Raw genomic sequence first — 18,461 nt, 5'->3', positions numbered from 1 at the left:
GCCCGGTGGTCTGGAGCAGTGTTTCGAAAGACAGTCAGCACCAGGGCAGGGGCCTCTCGGACCCCGGCAAGGCTAGGAGTCGCCAAATTTGCCGAATCCGTCAGCGAAGGGGACGTAGATCCCCCAGCAACCAAGTCCCGATTGAAGGCAACAGCTCAACCTGAAGCAGAGAGACATCGCCACCGCCAAGGCACCAGTTTCTCAGGGCCAGCGCCTGCGGGCAAAGTGTAGAGCTCCTCCGGCCCAGATTGTAGTCGGGGAGCGGGTAACCGGAGGGAATCCACCGCTACCACAAGTCAACCATAGGTGCAAGGAAGAGGGACATCACCGTCACCTACCGGGAGTGCAGGTGCAGCCGTCTGTGGGACCGTCCTACCAGCAGTTTGGTTTACCGTACAAACTGTGTCCGTGTCTCAGGCTGAGTGAGTACCACAGTGCCGCAAGGCACAGCGCTGCCCCCGCGTCCCTGCGCCCACCAGGCCCCGCACCTCACAAACCATCACCGGGCCCCGGGATCACCAACCCCTGCCCACGGAGGGGCAACACAACACCTGGCTGCTCCGCATCACCATCCCCGGGACCCCCGCATTGAGCAGCGGTGGTGAAATCACCACAACCGTGGGTGGCGTCACGAACTATAACAATCCCCGCACCCAACAAAACCCCTTTCACTCACGGGCGAGGAGTGCCGCTCGAGAGACCCCCGGGATCCGGCCTACGGCTCGAGCCACCACTGAGCAGCGGCCGCCGGACCCGAGCAGAAGGGGGCGAGCGCGGTGTGCTGACACCCTCCTCCCCGCCCGCGACAACTTGGCGTCACGAACAGGATCTTACCGCTCTGCCGTCTGGTGGAGGTGCGCCTTGTTACCGCCGGAGGTATCCGGCAGAAAAATTGCAGAAGCCGCCATCTTTGGCGCGAAAAGTTCCCGCTCGAGCGTCTTCTCGAGCAGTAGAGGCGCGAAGGCCAAGACCCCGCCCAGAGAGAGGAGGGGCCGGAAAGAGCTAAGGGGGACGCGATGGCGGCTGCCCGCATGTAGCTGCGGCTATAAAGGCAGGGACGCCAGGACCCTGCAAACATACCATTCCTGGAAAGAAAAGAGAAAGTCACCATGTGGATGCCGTCCCGAAACACCGTGGCCCCCGCGCCGGGAACCGCAGCGTGGGTGGAAATCCGGACCGCGCAGCTCCACCTAAGGCTGCAGGTCAAGATGCAGCTCCTCTTGGAGGAGTGGGAGACCGACATGGCGGACGTTATAGCCACCGTGCGGAGACGCGAGGAGGAAGCGGAGGAAGGGAGGGTGAGTGACCCACGCCCCTATGTCCCGGAGGGACCGGTCGCTGCGGCTGAGGGACCCGGTCCAAGCCCTCTCCCCCCGTTGCCTCCCTCGCCACCCGTCTCGGAGGCCGTGACCCCGCCACTAGGCCCGCTACCACCGCCACCGGTAGCGATACCCAGCCCGTCCGCCCCAGCGGACCGACCTGTAGCCGGAGCCCGTAGCAAACCGGAGGTGTTGCCATGGAAGGCCCCGAAGATTGTGCCAGAGACAGTCCCCGAGCAGTTTCCTGAGCCGGAGCCGATGACCCGCTCCGAGCCGAAGGCCCAGCTGCGGAAAGCCCCTGTGCCCATCCCCCACACCTCGGCTGAGGTGGCGCCGGGTTGTTGCTGCAGGGCAGCGCCCAAGGCCATGACACCGCGGGATACGCCGCCCACCTTCCTGACAGTGGGTAGCGTTCTGGATGTCCCGCGGGGCCCGACCCGTGCGCCGGAGCTGGCAGCAGCGCCATATTGGGAAAGGGAGCCGACAAAGCTGGGCCTGGAGATCGCGGAGAGGGAGAGAAGGAAAGCCGAGCTGGTGGCCCGAGCCATTCGGGAAAAAGAAAATCTGCGGCAAGCGACCTTCCGTGTCCGGGGCCCGTTGTACGAGGGGCAGGTGAGGCGGTTTGATGTCCGCCGGGGCTACGGGTTTATATATGAACCGGGCCTGGAGGCCGAAGTGTTTGTAGCCCGGCGGGACGTGAATGCCCACCTGCCCGAGGAGCATCCTGGCCGAAACCTCATACCAGGAGACATGGTGCGGTACACCCGACACTGCGGAGAGAGGGGGTGGTTTGCCCTGGATGTAAAGCTCAGGAGCAGCAAAGAGAGCAAGGTGAGCCCTGCACCCCCTCCCTCAGATGAAGCAGCAGAGGGACCGGAGTAGGGCAGCGGAGCACCGTTGTCCAGTCCCCGTTGGGACCACCACTGAGTTGTTTGTTTGTTGAAAGTTTGAAAAATGAAAATGATAATTACCGAGTTTTCACCAGATTGTCTGTTGTGATTGAACCGGCCGGAGCCGGCACCGTTGTCCCCGTGGGGACCGTTTAAAAATGCATGGGAACTATCCATGGACAAGCCCGTGAACTTGCAGGGCAACCACAGACGTTAGTGGCTTGTAAATATGTTGGTTACCGTTACCGTTTTCCGCAATGCTGCCTCCGGAGAGGCAGGTTGGAGGGAGGGCCCTCAGCAGAGCAGGCTGGGGCCCCGCCACCAAAGGAACCGGTGGCTACCCTCTGGAGGGAAGGACAGATCCCGCTCGGGTACCGTGTGCTGGACTGTGGATCAAGGGGTGCTGCCTGGGCTTTAGGGGCAGCATCAGGGCCAGGTTACTTGGGTGGGAGAGAGCGGAAACCGTAACCGTAAACCGTTGCAACGTTTAAGAAATGTGCCTCCCGTCTTGGGAAGATTTATTAAAAATGTCATATGTTATGTTTAACCCTGTTATCCCCTTTTTTTCAGAAAAATAAAACCGGTGTAGGACGGCAGCCCGCGGACGGTCTGCATTTTGCTAAGGGGGAATGTGACGCCCTGGGCAAGCCAGGGGTCACAGGTCACAACACCACCACACCCCACACTCCAGGTAGGCACATCACAGCTAAACTACAAATCCTTGTTGCCTTCCTCCAGAGGCTGATGATTCACACCAGGGGGTGGGCCAGGCGGTTGGCTCCGCCCACCAAGGAGATCACAGCTCTGGAGGCGGGGAAAACCAGGCAGTCAGCTCAGGGACGAGCTTGAGTAAACAGAGAGATTAGCCCAGGGAGGGCAAGAGTCAACAAGTAGTGAAAGTGGAAAAGGAGGAAAGCAAGTGAGGTGACAAGAAGAAAGGAAAGCCTGAGGGTCCAGCTTTGTGTAGGGCCAGAACAGCAAGGTCAGCGACGGCGGTGACCGTCTGGAGTGGGACCGTTTGGAAGTTCCTGGAAGGACCCCGTTGGCTGTGTGCCCGGTGGTCTGGAGCAGTGTTCCGAAAGACAGTCAGCACCAGGGCAGGGGCCTCTCGGACCCCGGCAAGGCTAGGAGTCGCCAAATTTGCCGAATCCGTCAGCGAAGGGGACGTAGATCCCCCAGCAACCAAGTCCCGATTGAAGGCAACAGCTCAACCTGAAGCAGAGAGACATCGCCACCGCCAAGGCACCAGTTTCTCAGGGCCAGCGCCTGCGGGCAAAGAGTAGAGCTCCTCCGGCCCAGATTGTAGTCGGGGAGCGGGTAACCGGAGGAAATCCACCGCTACCACAAGTCAACCATAGGTGCAAGGAAGAGGGACATCACCGTCACCTACCGGGAGTGCAGGTGCAGCCGTCTGTGGGGCCGTCCTACCAGCCGTTTGGTTTACCGTACAAACTGTGTCCGTGTCTCAGGCTGAGTGAGTACCACAGTGCCGCAAGGCACAGCGCTGCCCCCGCGTCCCTGCGCCCACCAGGCCCCGCACCTCACAAACCATCACCGGGCCCCGGGATCACCAACCCCTGCCCACGGAGGGGCAACACAACACCTGGCTGCTCCGCATCACCATCCCCGGGATCCCCGCATTGAGCAGCGGTGGTGAAATCACCACAACCGTGGGTGGCGTCACGAACTATAACAATCCTCGCACCCAACAAACCCCTTTCACTCACGGGCGAGGAGTGCCGCTCGAGAGACCCCCGGGATCCGGCCTACGGCTCGAGCCACCACTGAGCAGCGGCCGCCGGACCCGAGCAGAAGGGGGCGAGCGCGGTGTGCTGACACCCTCCTCCCCGTCCGCGACAGATCCTCCATGAACTAGCTGTGATCTGGTCCTGGCCAGCCAAAGTCAACGGCAACCAAGGGCCTGCAAAGGCGTATCACCTCCATAAAGCAAAACCACACACCCAGCCAGGACCCCTTTTTTCATGTAGCATGCCTGGGTACACAGGAGAAGTAAAGCCCACCCACGACTGCCGCCCCACGCCACGCTACAGCAGCAATGCGCAGAGAAATAAAGAGCCTGTAAAAGCGAAATAGTGCAATATTTTTAGTGAAACCCAGCTGCAAAAAATATTTTAACCCAAAATACATGCATTTAAGTAAAAAAATCAAATGTGTGCAAAGCTGCCTTAAGCTTTATTTGCATAAAACTAGAAGAAACCATATTCCTTTGATAGCAAACTTTTTTTTTTTCTTGTTGCACCAAGCGCTGAAGCCAAACACACCCAGATTTAGCCAAATTTCATATGTGACCCCATAGGTGGTAACTAGTGATGAGCGGGCACTACCATGCTCGGATGCTCAGTACTCGTAATTAGTGATGAGGGGGCACTACCATGCTCAGGTGCTCAGTACTGGTAACTAGTGATGAGCGGGCACTACCATGCTCGGGTGCTCAGTACTCGTAACTAGTGATGATCGGGCACTACCATGCTCGGGTGCTGAGTACTCGTAACTAGTGATGAGCGGGCACTACCATGCTCGGGTGCTTTGTACTCGTAACTAGTGATGAGTGGGCACTACCATGCTTGGGTGTTCAGTACTGGTAACTAGTGATGAGCGGGCACTACCATGCTCGGGTGCTCAGTACTGGTAACTAGTGATGAGCGGGCACTACCATGCTCGGGTGCTCAGTACTCGTAACTAGTGATGAGCGGGCACTACCATGCCCAGGTGCTCAGTACTCGTAACTAGTGATGATCGGGCACTACTATGCTCAGGTGCTCGGTAGTGCCCGCTGATTATTAGTGGTAATCCATATAAGAGATGTAAAAGTAAATGAATCCACCAATAAACAATCACCAAAACAGAACCAGTAGAATATTTTTCATTTATTTGCATATTATCTACAATTTTTATTTGAGTGCATCCAATCCCCCAAAACTCCACACATTCCTGTAAACAAAACTCTAGGGGAGCAAGGGCTACTAATATACAGTATTTCAATGGATCATATAGAAACGTGCAATAAAGGAAAACTAAGAAAGGGTTAATACATTGAAACATTAGAGAAATTACATAAAACTGTCCATGTGGTATTAAAAAATATATCTATTTCAGTCAGTGGCCGCCGCCGGTCACCGATCTTGGGAATGTCTATGTTCAGGAGAAACGTGTGGCGCTCCTGTATCCGGGCTAGGACGTTTTTGGTATAATCAAATTTCTGATCATGTCGAAGGAATTGCCGTCAGGATGGACGGTGACCACTTCTTTCCCTTCTTGGAGAATTTGGAGAAACCCGGAGTCATCGACACCAACAATCCAAGCTAAAGGGCCGTCCTCGCCTCCGAGCCGAATCTGCTGCCCGCTAGAAGAAGAAAAAAAGGCAGAAAGAAGGGTGAAGAGTCAACACCAACCAAAAGTATGCAAAGCTTCTATCATATAGGGCTGGCATTGGTTTGTCAGCAGCGCCCAGTGGTGTTGATGTGAATTGCGGCATCTCAAAGCTTTTTGATTGGGTGTTGCAATAATATATTGAGTCTGTTTGGTGAAAATTTGGAGTCTTTACCAAAATTGGTGGAAAAGTGACGGTGGACACATCTGTACGGATGACTAGCGACCTCTAAGAAATACATAAAATGGTTTTCCAAGAAATGACACGTGGTTATGGTATTATAGTCTCTGGGTCAACCAAGTGTCTCCAGAAAAGCCAAGCAAAACTCTGGAGAACCAAAGGAGCGTGGGGCAGAGAACAGGGCGGATCAGATGGCTCTTTTCTTTTTAAGAATTGGTTGGTGGTGTCCAAGGGGTTGGAGCAACCATAATAAAAGTGGATCTTAAGGATTCATAGATGAGGAAACTGATTTGAAGAACCCAGGTCTAGCGTCAGGTCAGTATTCCATGGCTGCTGGACAAGAGCCTTGAGTGCCACCTCCTACTTGCCATTATCCGTGGCTTCTTTTTGATTAACCAGCCTGGAATTAAGTGATCATTTGCAGAGTGACGTATCACTAGGCCTGTTAATCAAAGAGGAGCCGAGGATGCCGGCACTTAGGAGGGGCTATTTAGGGCTCTCATCCGGCAGCCACGGAATACTAACCAGTGAAATTATTCGATCATCTCCAGGAACCATCCATCATATGTCGCGGATGACATGAAGCCCCAAGTCATGCTACACCTCTAACACCAATCTGGTTCCGGTCCTCCATTACAGCCGGTCTCTGTGCTAAACCTCATGCACCTTCATGAATTTATGGTTCCTACTAAGTGCAAGAGGTGGCCAGGATGCCGAACCCATAGGTGAAGACCGTCTGCCACTGAGGACCAGATTGGACAAATCAAATTGCTCATCTCACATACTCAACTCCCAGACCAGTGCTGTTCCAGTAATGATGGAGCGATCTCTCCCAGAGGTCATATGACATTGGCAGAATCACGGTCTGAATGCAGCCTCACACTTCCATCTGATAGAACAGTGAAGGTTGCAGCTCATCTATGACTGCTGATGGGCTGCAGATGTCCTAAGAATGTCATGTAACAGCCGAGAAAGATCGCTTCAACAATGCTGGAACAGCGCCAACCTGGGAGGTGTCACCATAGGGTAAATAAGGTATTATATGATGCCTATTAAGATTAATGATTTGTCCTTATCATGAATGAATACGTAGGGTCCTTTAGTAAGAGTGACATTCTTTGCAGTCGACCTGTCTGATTGATAAGAATCCTGACATGAAGAATTACTTCTTATAACTACTCTTATTTTTCTTTTAGAAATAGCGCCACACTAGTCCACAGGTTGCCTCTGGTATTACAGCTCCGCTATATTTAAGTGAATAGAGCTGAACATCTATTCCAGCTTCCACACCTGTGGCACTCTTTTTTGAAAGAAAGTAGCCATGTTTTCCCAAACTTGTTCATCCTGGATGTGATATTTCAAAATATTGTCCCACTGGAAGACCATCGGAGAAGGACCTGGAGAGGCGGACCCACAGCATGAGACGGGATCGTCCAAGTCAGACAACATGGACCAGTCACGAAGTCCCCAAAAATGTAGTTTACTTATTACCAAACCCAAAAACATAATTTTTTTCGGACCATCGCTCTTCACGTCATGACCCCGTAACTTTTTCTACGGTCTGGGACCGATGACACGTCCATGGAGAGGGTCTTGTTTGCCCATCCATTATGGACAATGCCCTTATCTTGAAGATGGATGCCAGGAATATGAGTGACACCCGTATAATTCAGAGTCAGCAGTGCCTAATCTCAGACCAAAGAACAGGCCGAGGCGGTGATAAGTTATCTAGATATTTCTTCACGCAAGTCTTCACCCGGTGAACTTTTACCCCACACGTAACAATAGGGTCCTGCACAATGACTGTAACACTCACCTGTGCACCCAATATTTATAATACAAGGGTAGAATAGCATCCGGTCCTTCCTCCTGAAATATAAGAATGAGCCTCTCCAGAGCGGTCACGGAGCGAGCCATCAATATATCTGCCCTTAGCGGATCAATATTTGTTCTATATTTCTTGTTGTGCTCATGGATGAGATCATTGATGCAGATCGTTGGGTTACTGTTAGCAACGTTAAACCCACAACCTAGCAGAAAAAGTAAAAAAAAATATATATAAAATAATAGCATTAAGACCTTAAACCAAGCAACAAATCTGGTGCGAAGGTATTGCCGTAACGGACATATTTTAGACATATCATTTAAAAGGCTAGTCCATTTTGAGAGGTCCCTTGAAGGGGTTGTGCACTACTGAGCCACTCTTTACATGCTAAGGTGCCCCAGATAAAATAAAAAAACAAAACAAAACAAAAACCCAACTCCCAGACCAGTGCTGTTTCAGTAATGATAGAGCGATCTCTCCCAGAAGTCATATGACATTGTCAGGACCCCTGCTTGAATGAAGCCTTCACACTCCGATCTGATAGAACAGTAAAAAATGAAGCCCATCTGTGGCCGCTGATGGGCTGCAGCAGTCTTAAGAATGTCATTTAACAACTGAGAAAGATCGCTTCAACACTGCTGGAACAGCGCCAATCTGGGAGGTGTCATTACAAGGGAAAAAAGGTATTACATGATGTGTGTTAAAATTAATGACTGCCCTCATCAGGAATAGACAAGGTGGGTCCTCTGGTGAGAAGGACACTCTTTGCAATCGATTACCACCCTGTTTGATTGAGAAGAATCCTGAAATGGAAACCTCCTTTTCTCTTATCTATTTCAGACGGTAAATTAAGATGAATTTTCTATAGTAAACATTCCTTTAAAGATAAATTACATTAAAATTTTAATATTCAGAGTAACAGGTTTATCCATTTTATGCTCATTTGACTATCAGGCGGGAAAACTTTCAAAAAAAGAATAGACAGATACTCTAATATGGGATATCTGTCACGGCCGAGGATATACCGGTAACCTATACTGGCCATAAAGGACAACACACAGGAAGGTGGAAAGAATGTCTTATAGTTATGGAATGGGGGAAGTGGTCACCCCTTACTGTGACCCTCAGAACACCCTCACAGTCATAACAGACCCTATACAGGTTTCATACCTGTCACCGAGTTGGAATACCTGTGGCCATATTTCACCCTAGCAAATGGGCCCTAAGTAAGGATGGAGGGTAGGAGCTCTTCATCACCACCACTAAAAGAGGACACAAGGGAACAATACTGAGGAAACACAACAGCTGTCACCAGAGCCCTGGTAGACATTAAAACAAAACACTAATCTGAGCTGTAGCAACCACAGGGGTCTGGAGCAACAGAAGACGACTTTCTCCACAGCTCAGTGAGGAAAAAACTATAAACTGCAAAAAAATATCTCCAGGGAGAGGTTTATGAAGAAAGTCAGAGGCTGGCAACTGAGAGGAAAAACTGACAGTCTCCGAGAATCCGCAGCTGCAGAAATAGGGAACTGTTAGATAACAACAGATGCTGCCAATCTTTGGGATTTTCTTACATTTGTTGCCACAGGATTGCCAGCCGGCCTTCACACATCCATGACAATATCACAGTAATATCACCAGCCTCATCAGGTCTAGGAGATCTGTTTAATAATGTATGCAGTTTGTACTGGAAAACCTTATAACAAATCTGCTTCAAAGCCTCACTCTAGCGTTTTGTTTTTTTTCAGCACTGGAGTAGTGCTTTACATGTAAGCCCTTGCCTCTTATCATATAGTCACCTTCCGGAGGCTTCATCATTTTTCGGTGCTGCTCTGATCCCGTGGAGCTAGCTTGTCAATATAACTTCTGACTGCTTTGAGGTCAGAAGTTTTATCGAAAAGTCTAAATGCAAGTCTATGAGAGACAGCATGAGGCTCTCATAGACTTTTATTGAGTTGTGACCTCTGGCACGTTCCATGAAATGCTGGGGTTCCTCTGGAAAAAAATGAGGATGGCGGCAGGTGCGTATAAGACGGGGGGCAGGGGACTTGCATTTAAAGCACAACTACTAGGTGCAATAAAAAACAAACACTGTAGTGTTTCTTTAGGCTGCGTGCACACAGTTTTTATTGAATTTCTTTGTGTTTTTTAGTGCAGTTTTGACACAAATCTGCAAAAAAATCCTTATGCCAGCAAAGTCAATGACAATCTTGAAGTGTTGGGCACACTTTCAAAATTTTACAGATTTGGTTGCAGAAAAAAAATCTGCAGCATGTCAGTTCTTTATGTATTTTTACCATTGACGGAAATGGAAAAGTTCTGCTGCAGCATTTAAACCAATTTAACACTTATAGACTCCATATAGAACATGTATATGAGACTGCTTAACATGTGAAATGAGACTTTCGTACCGATCAATATATGAAACATATTTCCCATGAGCGTCGAGTTGACCAGGACTCCCCCGAGCTTCATCAGATTACTGTAATATATATCATTCGGCCACTTTACCTTTATATCAATCTCCTGTAAGGGGGCAATAAAAGAAAATAATTTAGATTCAGATAAATGGAGAAGTTCCTCCAAGCACATCACAGCAAAACCCTAAGAAAACACAACTGTTCTATTCCACTACAAAAGAACCTTATGGTGCCCGGCTAATCCACCTGGCCCCCCCGCTATTCCCCAGCCTCTCCTCTCTGCCAATCTCTTCACTGGCTTCCCATTGCCCAACGACTCCAGTTCAAAACCCTAACCATGACCTACAAAGCCGTCCACAACCTGTCTCCTCCCTACATCTCTGACCTAGTCTCCCGGTACTTACTTGCACGTAACCTTCGATCCTCACAAGATCTCCTTCTCTGCTCCTCTCTTATCTCCACTTCCCACCATCGCATCCGATATTTCTCGCGTGCCTCCCCCATACTCTGGAATGCTCTGCCACAACACATCAGACTCTCGCCTACCTTGACAAGCTTCAAAAGGAACCTGAAGACCCACCTCTTTCGACAAGCCTACAACCTGCCGTAACCCTCAGTCCGATACAGCGCTGCACAATCAGCTCTACCCTCACCTACTGTATCCTCACCTATCCTTTGTAGACTGTGAGCCCTCGCGGGCAGGGACCTCTATTGTACCAGTCTTTGCCTTGTATTGTTTATGATTATTGTACTAGTCCCTTTTATGTATAACCCTTTCACATGTAAAGCGCCATGGAATCGATGGCGCTATAATAATAAATAATAACGGCAAGTTAATAAAGATCTATGTACACCACAGCCCACCGAAAAAGACAAACTCCCACCCAAATTGTCTACATCATGGTTTCCGCTCTTAGTTCTACCTCACCACTCATTTTAGGACAATATTGAAATGCAGTGGTCAAGTCAAAACCAAGATCACATCTTGGGATCTTGTTTGTAGGATCTCAAATGGTTAGTCCTATGGTTCTACACTGAGATAGGCCACTGCCAGTGGAGTCTGCCAGTGGCCTTTTCTCAAGTACATTTGTATCAAGAGGGCAAGTAAAATTACAATTGGACAAACAATCCTTCGGTCAACGGGTATCTAATGTGTGAGCGGACATTGATAATAACTTCATTAGAAGCTTATACTGGAGGATCTGTTGAGACTTCCCATATGTGTGTTCTAGTAAATACTCATAATACACAGGAGATCATTTCTTATAACTTTATGTTCTGTTTCTGTTATTCCTCCCACAGAATCTAAAAAATAAAAAGATTGACAACTGGGTGTTACTAATTGGGGGAATGTCCCTGCAAAATTTTTCATTATCCAATCAGAGCTGACTGTATCAGAATGGATGTTTTCAATTTGTTGGTGTGTCCCTATGCACCTTCACAACATCCCATCAGAGCAAGACTGGGTGTTACCAGTTAGGGGTGTATTACATCCCTCATTCACACTGTCCAATCAGAGCTGACTGTATCAGACTGAATGTAACAGTTGGGGGTGTGTCCCTAAAAAACCTTAAATTGTCCAATAGGAACTGACAGTATCTTATCTAATTGGGTGTCACCAGTTGGGGTTGGTGTCCCTATAGAACTTCAAAGTGTCCAATAGGAGATGACAGTATCTGGTCTAATTGAATATCACCAATTACGGGTGTGTCCCTATAGAACCTCAAATTGTCTAATCAGACCTGATTGGGTGTCATCAGATAGGTGTGTGTCTCTATAGAGCCTCCAATTGTCCAATAGGAGCTGATAGTATCTCATCTAATTGGGTGTCACCAGTTGGGGGTGTGTCTCTATAAAACCTCCAACTGTTTAATAGGAGCTGACAATGCATGATCTTAATGGGCGTCACCAGTTGGGGGGGCTGGTGTACCTATAGAACCTCAAATTGTCTGAAATGAGCGGACAGTATCTGATTGGGTGTCATCAGTTTGGGGTGTATCCCTATAGAACCTCAAATTGTCCAATAGCAGCTGGCAGTATCAGATGTAATTGGGTGTCACCAGTTTGGGTGTGTCCCTATAGAACCTCAAATTGTGCAATAGGAGCCAACAGTATCTGATCTGATTGGGTGTCACCAGTTGGGGGGCGGTGTCCCTATTGAACCTCAAATTGTCCAATAGGAGCTGACAGTACATGGTAACACCCATCAATTTGGTCATAATTTTCCAGGAGTAATAACAGAGGGACAGCACAACACACAGGTCCATGGGAAGAGTCTTCAGAATTGTTATTTTATGTGGAACACAAATAATATTTATAATAGCCTTGTCTGGAGGGGCTCTTTAATTGTAGATGTAGCAGAGCTGGATTTGTTATTTAAGTATAAATTCTATGTAAGAAGTTGTGTGACTCTAGCGTATTTTTATTTATGTGTAGTTTTTCTATTCCAGCCTATAAAGGACCCTGATCCGTAACTTCTCTTCAAATAGTTCAATCACCGGGGCCAAGCGCCGGCTGTAAAGTCGCGGCTTACTTCTCCCCTCGCTTATATTGGGAAGGTGAAACACAACGGCGCTTTCTCTCCTCTTTCTGCGAGTCTGTACGGCTGTGGCATTCTTCAAAGCTTGTCCATCTGCTTACATTTAGCGGCCGGGCTGCTAACGTTTCATAGAGAGATCCCTACGGGGCGAGACGTTGATATGTGCCCCATAAGGCTTAGAAAGGTTTAAAGGGAAAAAAAAAATGTTTGAGGTTTGGGAACAACAGCAGGAGGCAGCGACTGACGCAGCGGATTACAGAACCGCCGCGTAACAGGTAAATGGATTGAGAAGGGAGTGATGCTGGAGAAATCAGCCATGACTGGCCCGACACGTCAACTTTCTGTCTGACTTAAGTCCTGGACTGATAAATGGACGCAAGGCATGAAGATCTGATCCAGCTAAGGATGGCGGCTGGAAGGAGAGACGTGAAGTATATAAAAAGACATAGTGTAAATGTGCGGAAGTCATTGGTTTTAGGGAATATGGGAAACATATGCTGGTGATGAAAATAAAAAAAAACCCGCAGAAAAAGTAAAAGTTACAGTTATTAGGACAAAGCAGCAAAAGAATGAGCTACGAGGTGATGATGCCGCCTGACTCCTCCAATAATCGCGGCTATCCGGCTGCCCGTGAAATACTGCCAGGTATCCCAGAGTCACTGTTATCGCGCCATAATTAAAAAAAGGTTCCATGCATTCGGCTCATTCACATCAAAAAGTCCACATTAAGAGGATTATAGATTGTCCTATCAGCTCTCATCTGTAGAGGAACCTTAAACATTTTCCTGCAGTGCCCCCACAGGAGAAATAATGTATTGCATTGTACCCACATTGAAGCCACATGATGCAGAAGTGGCCCAGGAGTGGTGGACGCTATATTCACGTTGTGCCCTTCCTTAATGTTCCACCAGCTTTGGCCATTGGGCTCCTCATTGTCAAGTTTGGGAATTTTGGGGAAGCCACAAATGGGGTTTCTCAGGGTCAAAGAGACGGATTTTCAGCAGAAGCAAGCTTCTGGCTCATGTATTAAAAATGTCATGATTATACAGTCCAACATTTGACCTTGAAACGGGAACAAGGAGTAAAGATAAAGCCCCAGTTTCACATCCCAGCTGGTGAGAACCAACATGTTATGAATACAATTAGTGTGTTATGAATACATCTTTGTTCACTGTACATTTTAGCTTATCCATCTGGGTTAACACATTCCTGAGTGCACATCTTAAAATCATATTATGGCGTCTATGCGATTGTCATACAGACATATAGATAATTATGCAACGACATCTATGCTTTAATTATATACTCACACAGATTATCTTATTACATCTGGACAAACTGCCTACAGCCCATGCCTTACCGCCCCATCATCACCTGCCAGTGGCACACTAGGTACAGCGAAAAGGGAGGGGAGGGAAGAGGGAAACCCTGTATTTAGGGATGGGGAGATGGTGAAGCTTGGTAAAACCTTCCGATGGCCCCTGAACTCCCATGACGTCCCTTCATAGGCTCCACACCAATGCGCCGAACAGGATACCTGTCCCTTTTGACCCTGAACTGAGTCTTAGATTATGAACGGGTGGGATGAGCTCTAGTCAACCCCACTAAGTCCTAAACAGGGGAAAGCAAACAATTTATCTCCAAGATGACATAGAGAGAGGAACAGCAACACACATTTCTCCAGATGATTACAAGCTGATTGCTTGCATTCAGGACCATATAGAAACTAACTCTATCACCAGCATCATACCAAGGGGAAATGCAGGTATATACAGACACAAAGGGTGAGGCATAATGATTTGCAGCTAAAAGGAAAAGATCTCCGAAGGGTCCTAAAGGGGAGAGAGTAAACCCTACAGAGAAGAAACACAAAACTCCATTCACACCACAGAGGAAAAGCCTGCAGCCAGACACCACAGGGTTGTCTGTCAACCATGACATCCACTGGCATGAGGAAGTTGGTGTCACAGGGACTATGGGGAAAGAGGGAAACTAGGGCTCCTGAGCTGACCCTCGGGCTGGGGGCCCTCTGGTATCCCTAATCTCGAGCATACCCCTAAAAGTGGGGATGCCCCAGTCTCCTTCTTGGCCCTGCTCCTCACCAACCCTGATCTTATACCCTCCTCCTCCAGGAGGGCCGGGACTGGAGTGTGATTTAACCCACAGAAATAGAAAGGGGAAACCAAAACCGTGTCACACAGTATGCACACACAGAGGTATAAGAAAATAAGAGATTAAGAGGAAACCAAGAGCAGGGAGGAAACAACAAATGATGGGTAACACTACAACACCAAGCACAAAGCAACTCTTTCTCCAGCAAGTCTGGAACACCACAGGACACAGACCAACACAGAATAAACTAAACTATAGCTGGCGTGGGTAGAAGACTTCCTCCAGCATAAATATGAGAGGAGCAGATGTCATTGGCTTCTTTACAACATATGATCAAAGAAGCATAACGAGCAGGCTAGCAGCGTTTAACTCAAGCTAGCCTGTCTATGAAGAGCAGACAGCAGGTTAACATCTGGGTCTGCCTGTGTTGATCAAAGACACCAGAGATACCATTGGGTGGAGCGTCAGAATCTGTAATGTCGGATTCAGACTATATCGATGGCACAATTACGGTGGTAAAACCAATGTTTTATGTTTTAGACTCTGGCTAATGGAAGTCAAAGCCTCCGTTGGGGCCACGGTTGGAGTGGTGGCCACATATGTGCCCCACCTCTCCAATCATTGTCTATGGGATGGTCAGAAAAAGCTCTATAGAAAATAGACTGCTGCAGACAGCAACATGGACAACGAAACGAGCTCATGTGCACCCAAGGTTGGGGGTAACAGCGACCGACCCTCACCCCATTGAGAAGTAAGTTATCACAGATCCTGTAAATGGTGTGACATAAAGAACACATCGGGTAAAGGTACCTCATATCCGGGCAGCGTCCTCACTGCCTCCACAACAGCCAAGGACATCAAGTGCTGTACGAAGGCGATCCTCTGCCCCAGCGGAGACGACAGAGGAATGGAGACTAGCAATGTCATCAAGGCACATCCTTTAGGGCTGAGCCAGACATTTCCACCACGACCTACACACAAACATTGAACCCAATTACAAGTCATTTCAATATTAACATTTACTCAATAAATTGCCCTCAAAGTGTAAGTATCAAGGGAGATGGTATCTGACTGAAAAGGACATGAGGGTGGAGCTTTAGAAAGAAGACCTGTCTTGGAGGGACACTGATAGCTCTCCTCATGATGCCACACCTTCAAGTCCTTTCCAGTCAGATACAAACTCTCAGAACAAGTGTTGCTTTGAGTAGTAAACGGAGCTTCTCTACTAGCAAAGAACCTATAATGAGAAAAACTGCATGGCGCCCCACAGTGCAGAAATCCTACTACAAGGGGCAGTGATGGACGTCGTCTCTATACATGGGAATAGATGGCCCTGGGAACCAGTGACTCATGAATCATTAGGTGTTAAAGGCTCTGACCCGCGGCACCATTAACAGCAGGGCAAGTCAGGGGGATCTTTCATAGTCACAGGACCGATAATGACATGGAAGTGACTGACTACGTCAGGAGGGAAGAGAGCAAGTGTGATTACTCCAAAAAACTGATGATGGATAGAACAAAAGGGTGGTTTGTGGATATTAGTAGTTTTGATGTTCTGGTCTTGGGTCTGTTTTTGTTTAGTGGCTCTGTTTTTTTTATGTGTATATGTTTACGGGGTCTATCTAGTCATGGACCTGTATTCGTTTAGGGCGTTTGGTCTTAGGTCTGTATTTGTTTAGGGGCGTTTCTTATTGGACCTGTATTTGTTTAGGTGGTCTGCTTTTGAGTCTGTCTTTGTTTAGGGGTCTGCATTATTAATAATAATAATAATAATCTTTATTTCTATAGCGCCAACATATTCCGCAGCGCTTTACAATTCAGAAGGAACATATACAAACAAGTAACAGTTTCCAAAAATACAATATTTAAAGGGGGAAAAAAGACAACCCTGCTCGTGAGCGCTTACAATCTACAGTGAGATGGGGGAGCGGGGTGGGGGGGGGGGAAGGTACAAGTGCTTATTTACAATGACAATCCAGCCATCTCAAGAAAATGGGGGATAGATAGTGGCTTCGTGGATCAGTTGGCCAGGACCTTGAGATGCATTTGGGTGCCATGGAGTTTGACGCGGGGTACTTATCTGAGAAGTTGTGGAGGGATTAGGTGAACTTAAGGCCCCGTCACACACAGAGATAAATCTTTGGCAGGTCTGTGGTTGTAGTGAAATCATGGACATATTGTTCCATTTGTACACAGCCACAAACCTGGCACTGATTGTCCACAATTTCACTGCAACCACAGATCTGCCGCAGATTTATCTTTGTGTGTGACAGGGCCTTTAGTTTGGCTAGGGATTGTGATAGGCCGCCCTAAAAAGATGCGTTTTTAGGGTGTGTCTGAAGCTGAGAAAGTTGTGATTCGTCCTAACTTCTTGGGGTAGAGCGTTCCAGAGGTTTGGTGCAGCTAGGAAGAAGTCTTGGATTCGGGAGTGGGAGGTTCGAATTAGTGTGGATGTTAGTCGAAAGTCATTTGCACAGCGTAGAGAACGGGTGGGGTGATAGACAGAGAGGATGGTGGAGATGTAGGGGGTGCCGCATTGTGGAGAGCTTTGTGGGTGAGAACAAGCAGTTTTAATTGGATCCTGTGATATATGGGCAGCCAGTGCAATGACTGGCACAGAGCAGAGGCATCTGAGTAGCGGTTAGCCAGATAGCTGACCCTGGCTGCTGCATTAAGGATGGACTGTAGAGGGGAGAGTCTAGTTAGGGGGAGACCAATTAATAGAGAGTTACAGTAGTCAAGGCGAGAGTGGATCAGGGCCACGGTGACGGTTTTTGTCGTTTCCATTGTGAGAAAGGGGCGGATTCTAGAGATGTTCTTGAGGTGCAAGCGGCAAGAGCGGGCAAGAGATTGTATGTGGGAGGTGAAGGAGAGATCAGTGTCAAGTATAACCCCCAGACAGCGGGCCTGCTGCCTAGGACTTATCGTTGTGTCACACACAGAGAGGGAGATGTCAGGTTTAGGAAGGTTGGGAGATGGAGGAAAAAGAAGAAGTTTAGTTTTGGAAAGGTTAAGTTTCAGATAGAGAGCAGACATGACATTGCAAACTGCAGTCAGGCAGTCACTTGTGTTCTGTAGTACAGCGGGGGTGAGCTCAGGGGATGAGGTGTATAGCTGTGTGTCATCAGCATAAAGATGGTACTGGAAGCCAAATCTGCTGATGGTCATTCCAATTGGGTCAGTGTAGAGGGAGAAAAGAAGAAGGCCAAGGACTGAACCTTGAGGGACCCCAACAGTGAGAGGAAGAGGAGAAGATGTGGAGCCAGCATATGATACGCTGAATGAGCGGCCAGAAAGATAGGAAGAGAACCAGGAGAGCACAGTGTCCTTTAGGCCGATAGAATGGAGCATAGAGAGAAGGAGATGGTGGTCAACAGTGTCGAAGGCTGCAGAGAGGTCAAGAAGGATAAGCAGAGAGTGGTCACCGTTACGTTTTGCTGTCAGTAGGTCATTGGTCACTTTGACAAGAGCAGTTTCTGTTGAGTGTAAAGGGCGGAACCCAGACTGTAAAGAATCTAGAAGAGAGCGAGTGGAAAGGTAGCGGGTGAGACGAGAGTAGACCAGGCGCTCCAAGAGTTTGGAGATGAAGGGGAGATTGAAGACTGGTCTGTAGTTGCTTGTGCAGGATGGATCAAGAGAAGGTTTTTTTAATAATGGAGTAATGATAGAGTGTTTGAGGGAACAGGGGAAAATACCAGAAGAGAGAGAGAGATTGAAGATTTTAGTTAGGTGAGTGGTGACAACCGGAGAGAGGGACTGTAGTAGAGGTGTGGGGAAGGGAT

The 18,461-nt window shown here is 48.4% G+C and overlaps 1 protein-coding gene across 3 annotated transcripts in view; it reads right to left on the bottom strand.

Annotated features, from left to right (window-relative positions):
* Window positions 1-5,082: 5,082 nt before the first annotated feature.
* Window positions 5,083-18,461, bottom strand: part of HLCS (holocarboxylase synthetase) — a 179,060-nt gene continuing 165,681 nt past the window's right edge. For all 3 annotated transcript variants that reach the window (XM_075332914.1, XM_075332917.1, XM_075332915.1), the window contains 4 exons: window positions 15,490-15,650; window positions 10,020-10,134; window positions 7,597-7,810; window positions 5,083-5,573 (listed from right to left, as the gene is read on the bottom strand). In XM_075332914.1, the coding sequence (XP_075189029.1) occupies window positions 5,402-5,573; window positions 7,597-7,810; window positions 10,020-10,134; window positions 15,490-15,650 (662 nt within the window). In that variant the 3' untranslated portion in view covers window positions 5,083-5,401. The remainder of the gene's footprint in view (window positions 5,574-7,596; window positions 7,811-10,019; window positions 10,135-15,489; window positions 15,651-18,461) is intronic.

This window comes from Anomaloglossus baeobatrachus, chromosome 2, assembly GCF_048569485.1.
Source record: "Anomaloglossus baeobatrachus isolate aAnoBae1 chromosome 2, aAnoBae1.hap1, whole genome shotgun sequence".
NCBI lineage: Eukaryota > Metazoa > Chordata > Amphibia > Anura > Aromobatidae > Anomaloglossus > Anomaloglossus baeobatrachus.
This window is presented reverse-complemented; position numbering and strand designations above follow the sequence as displayed.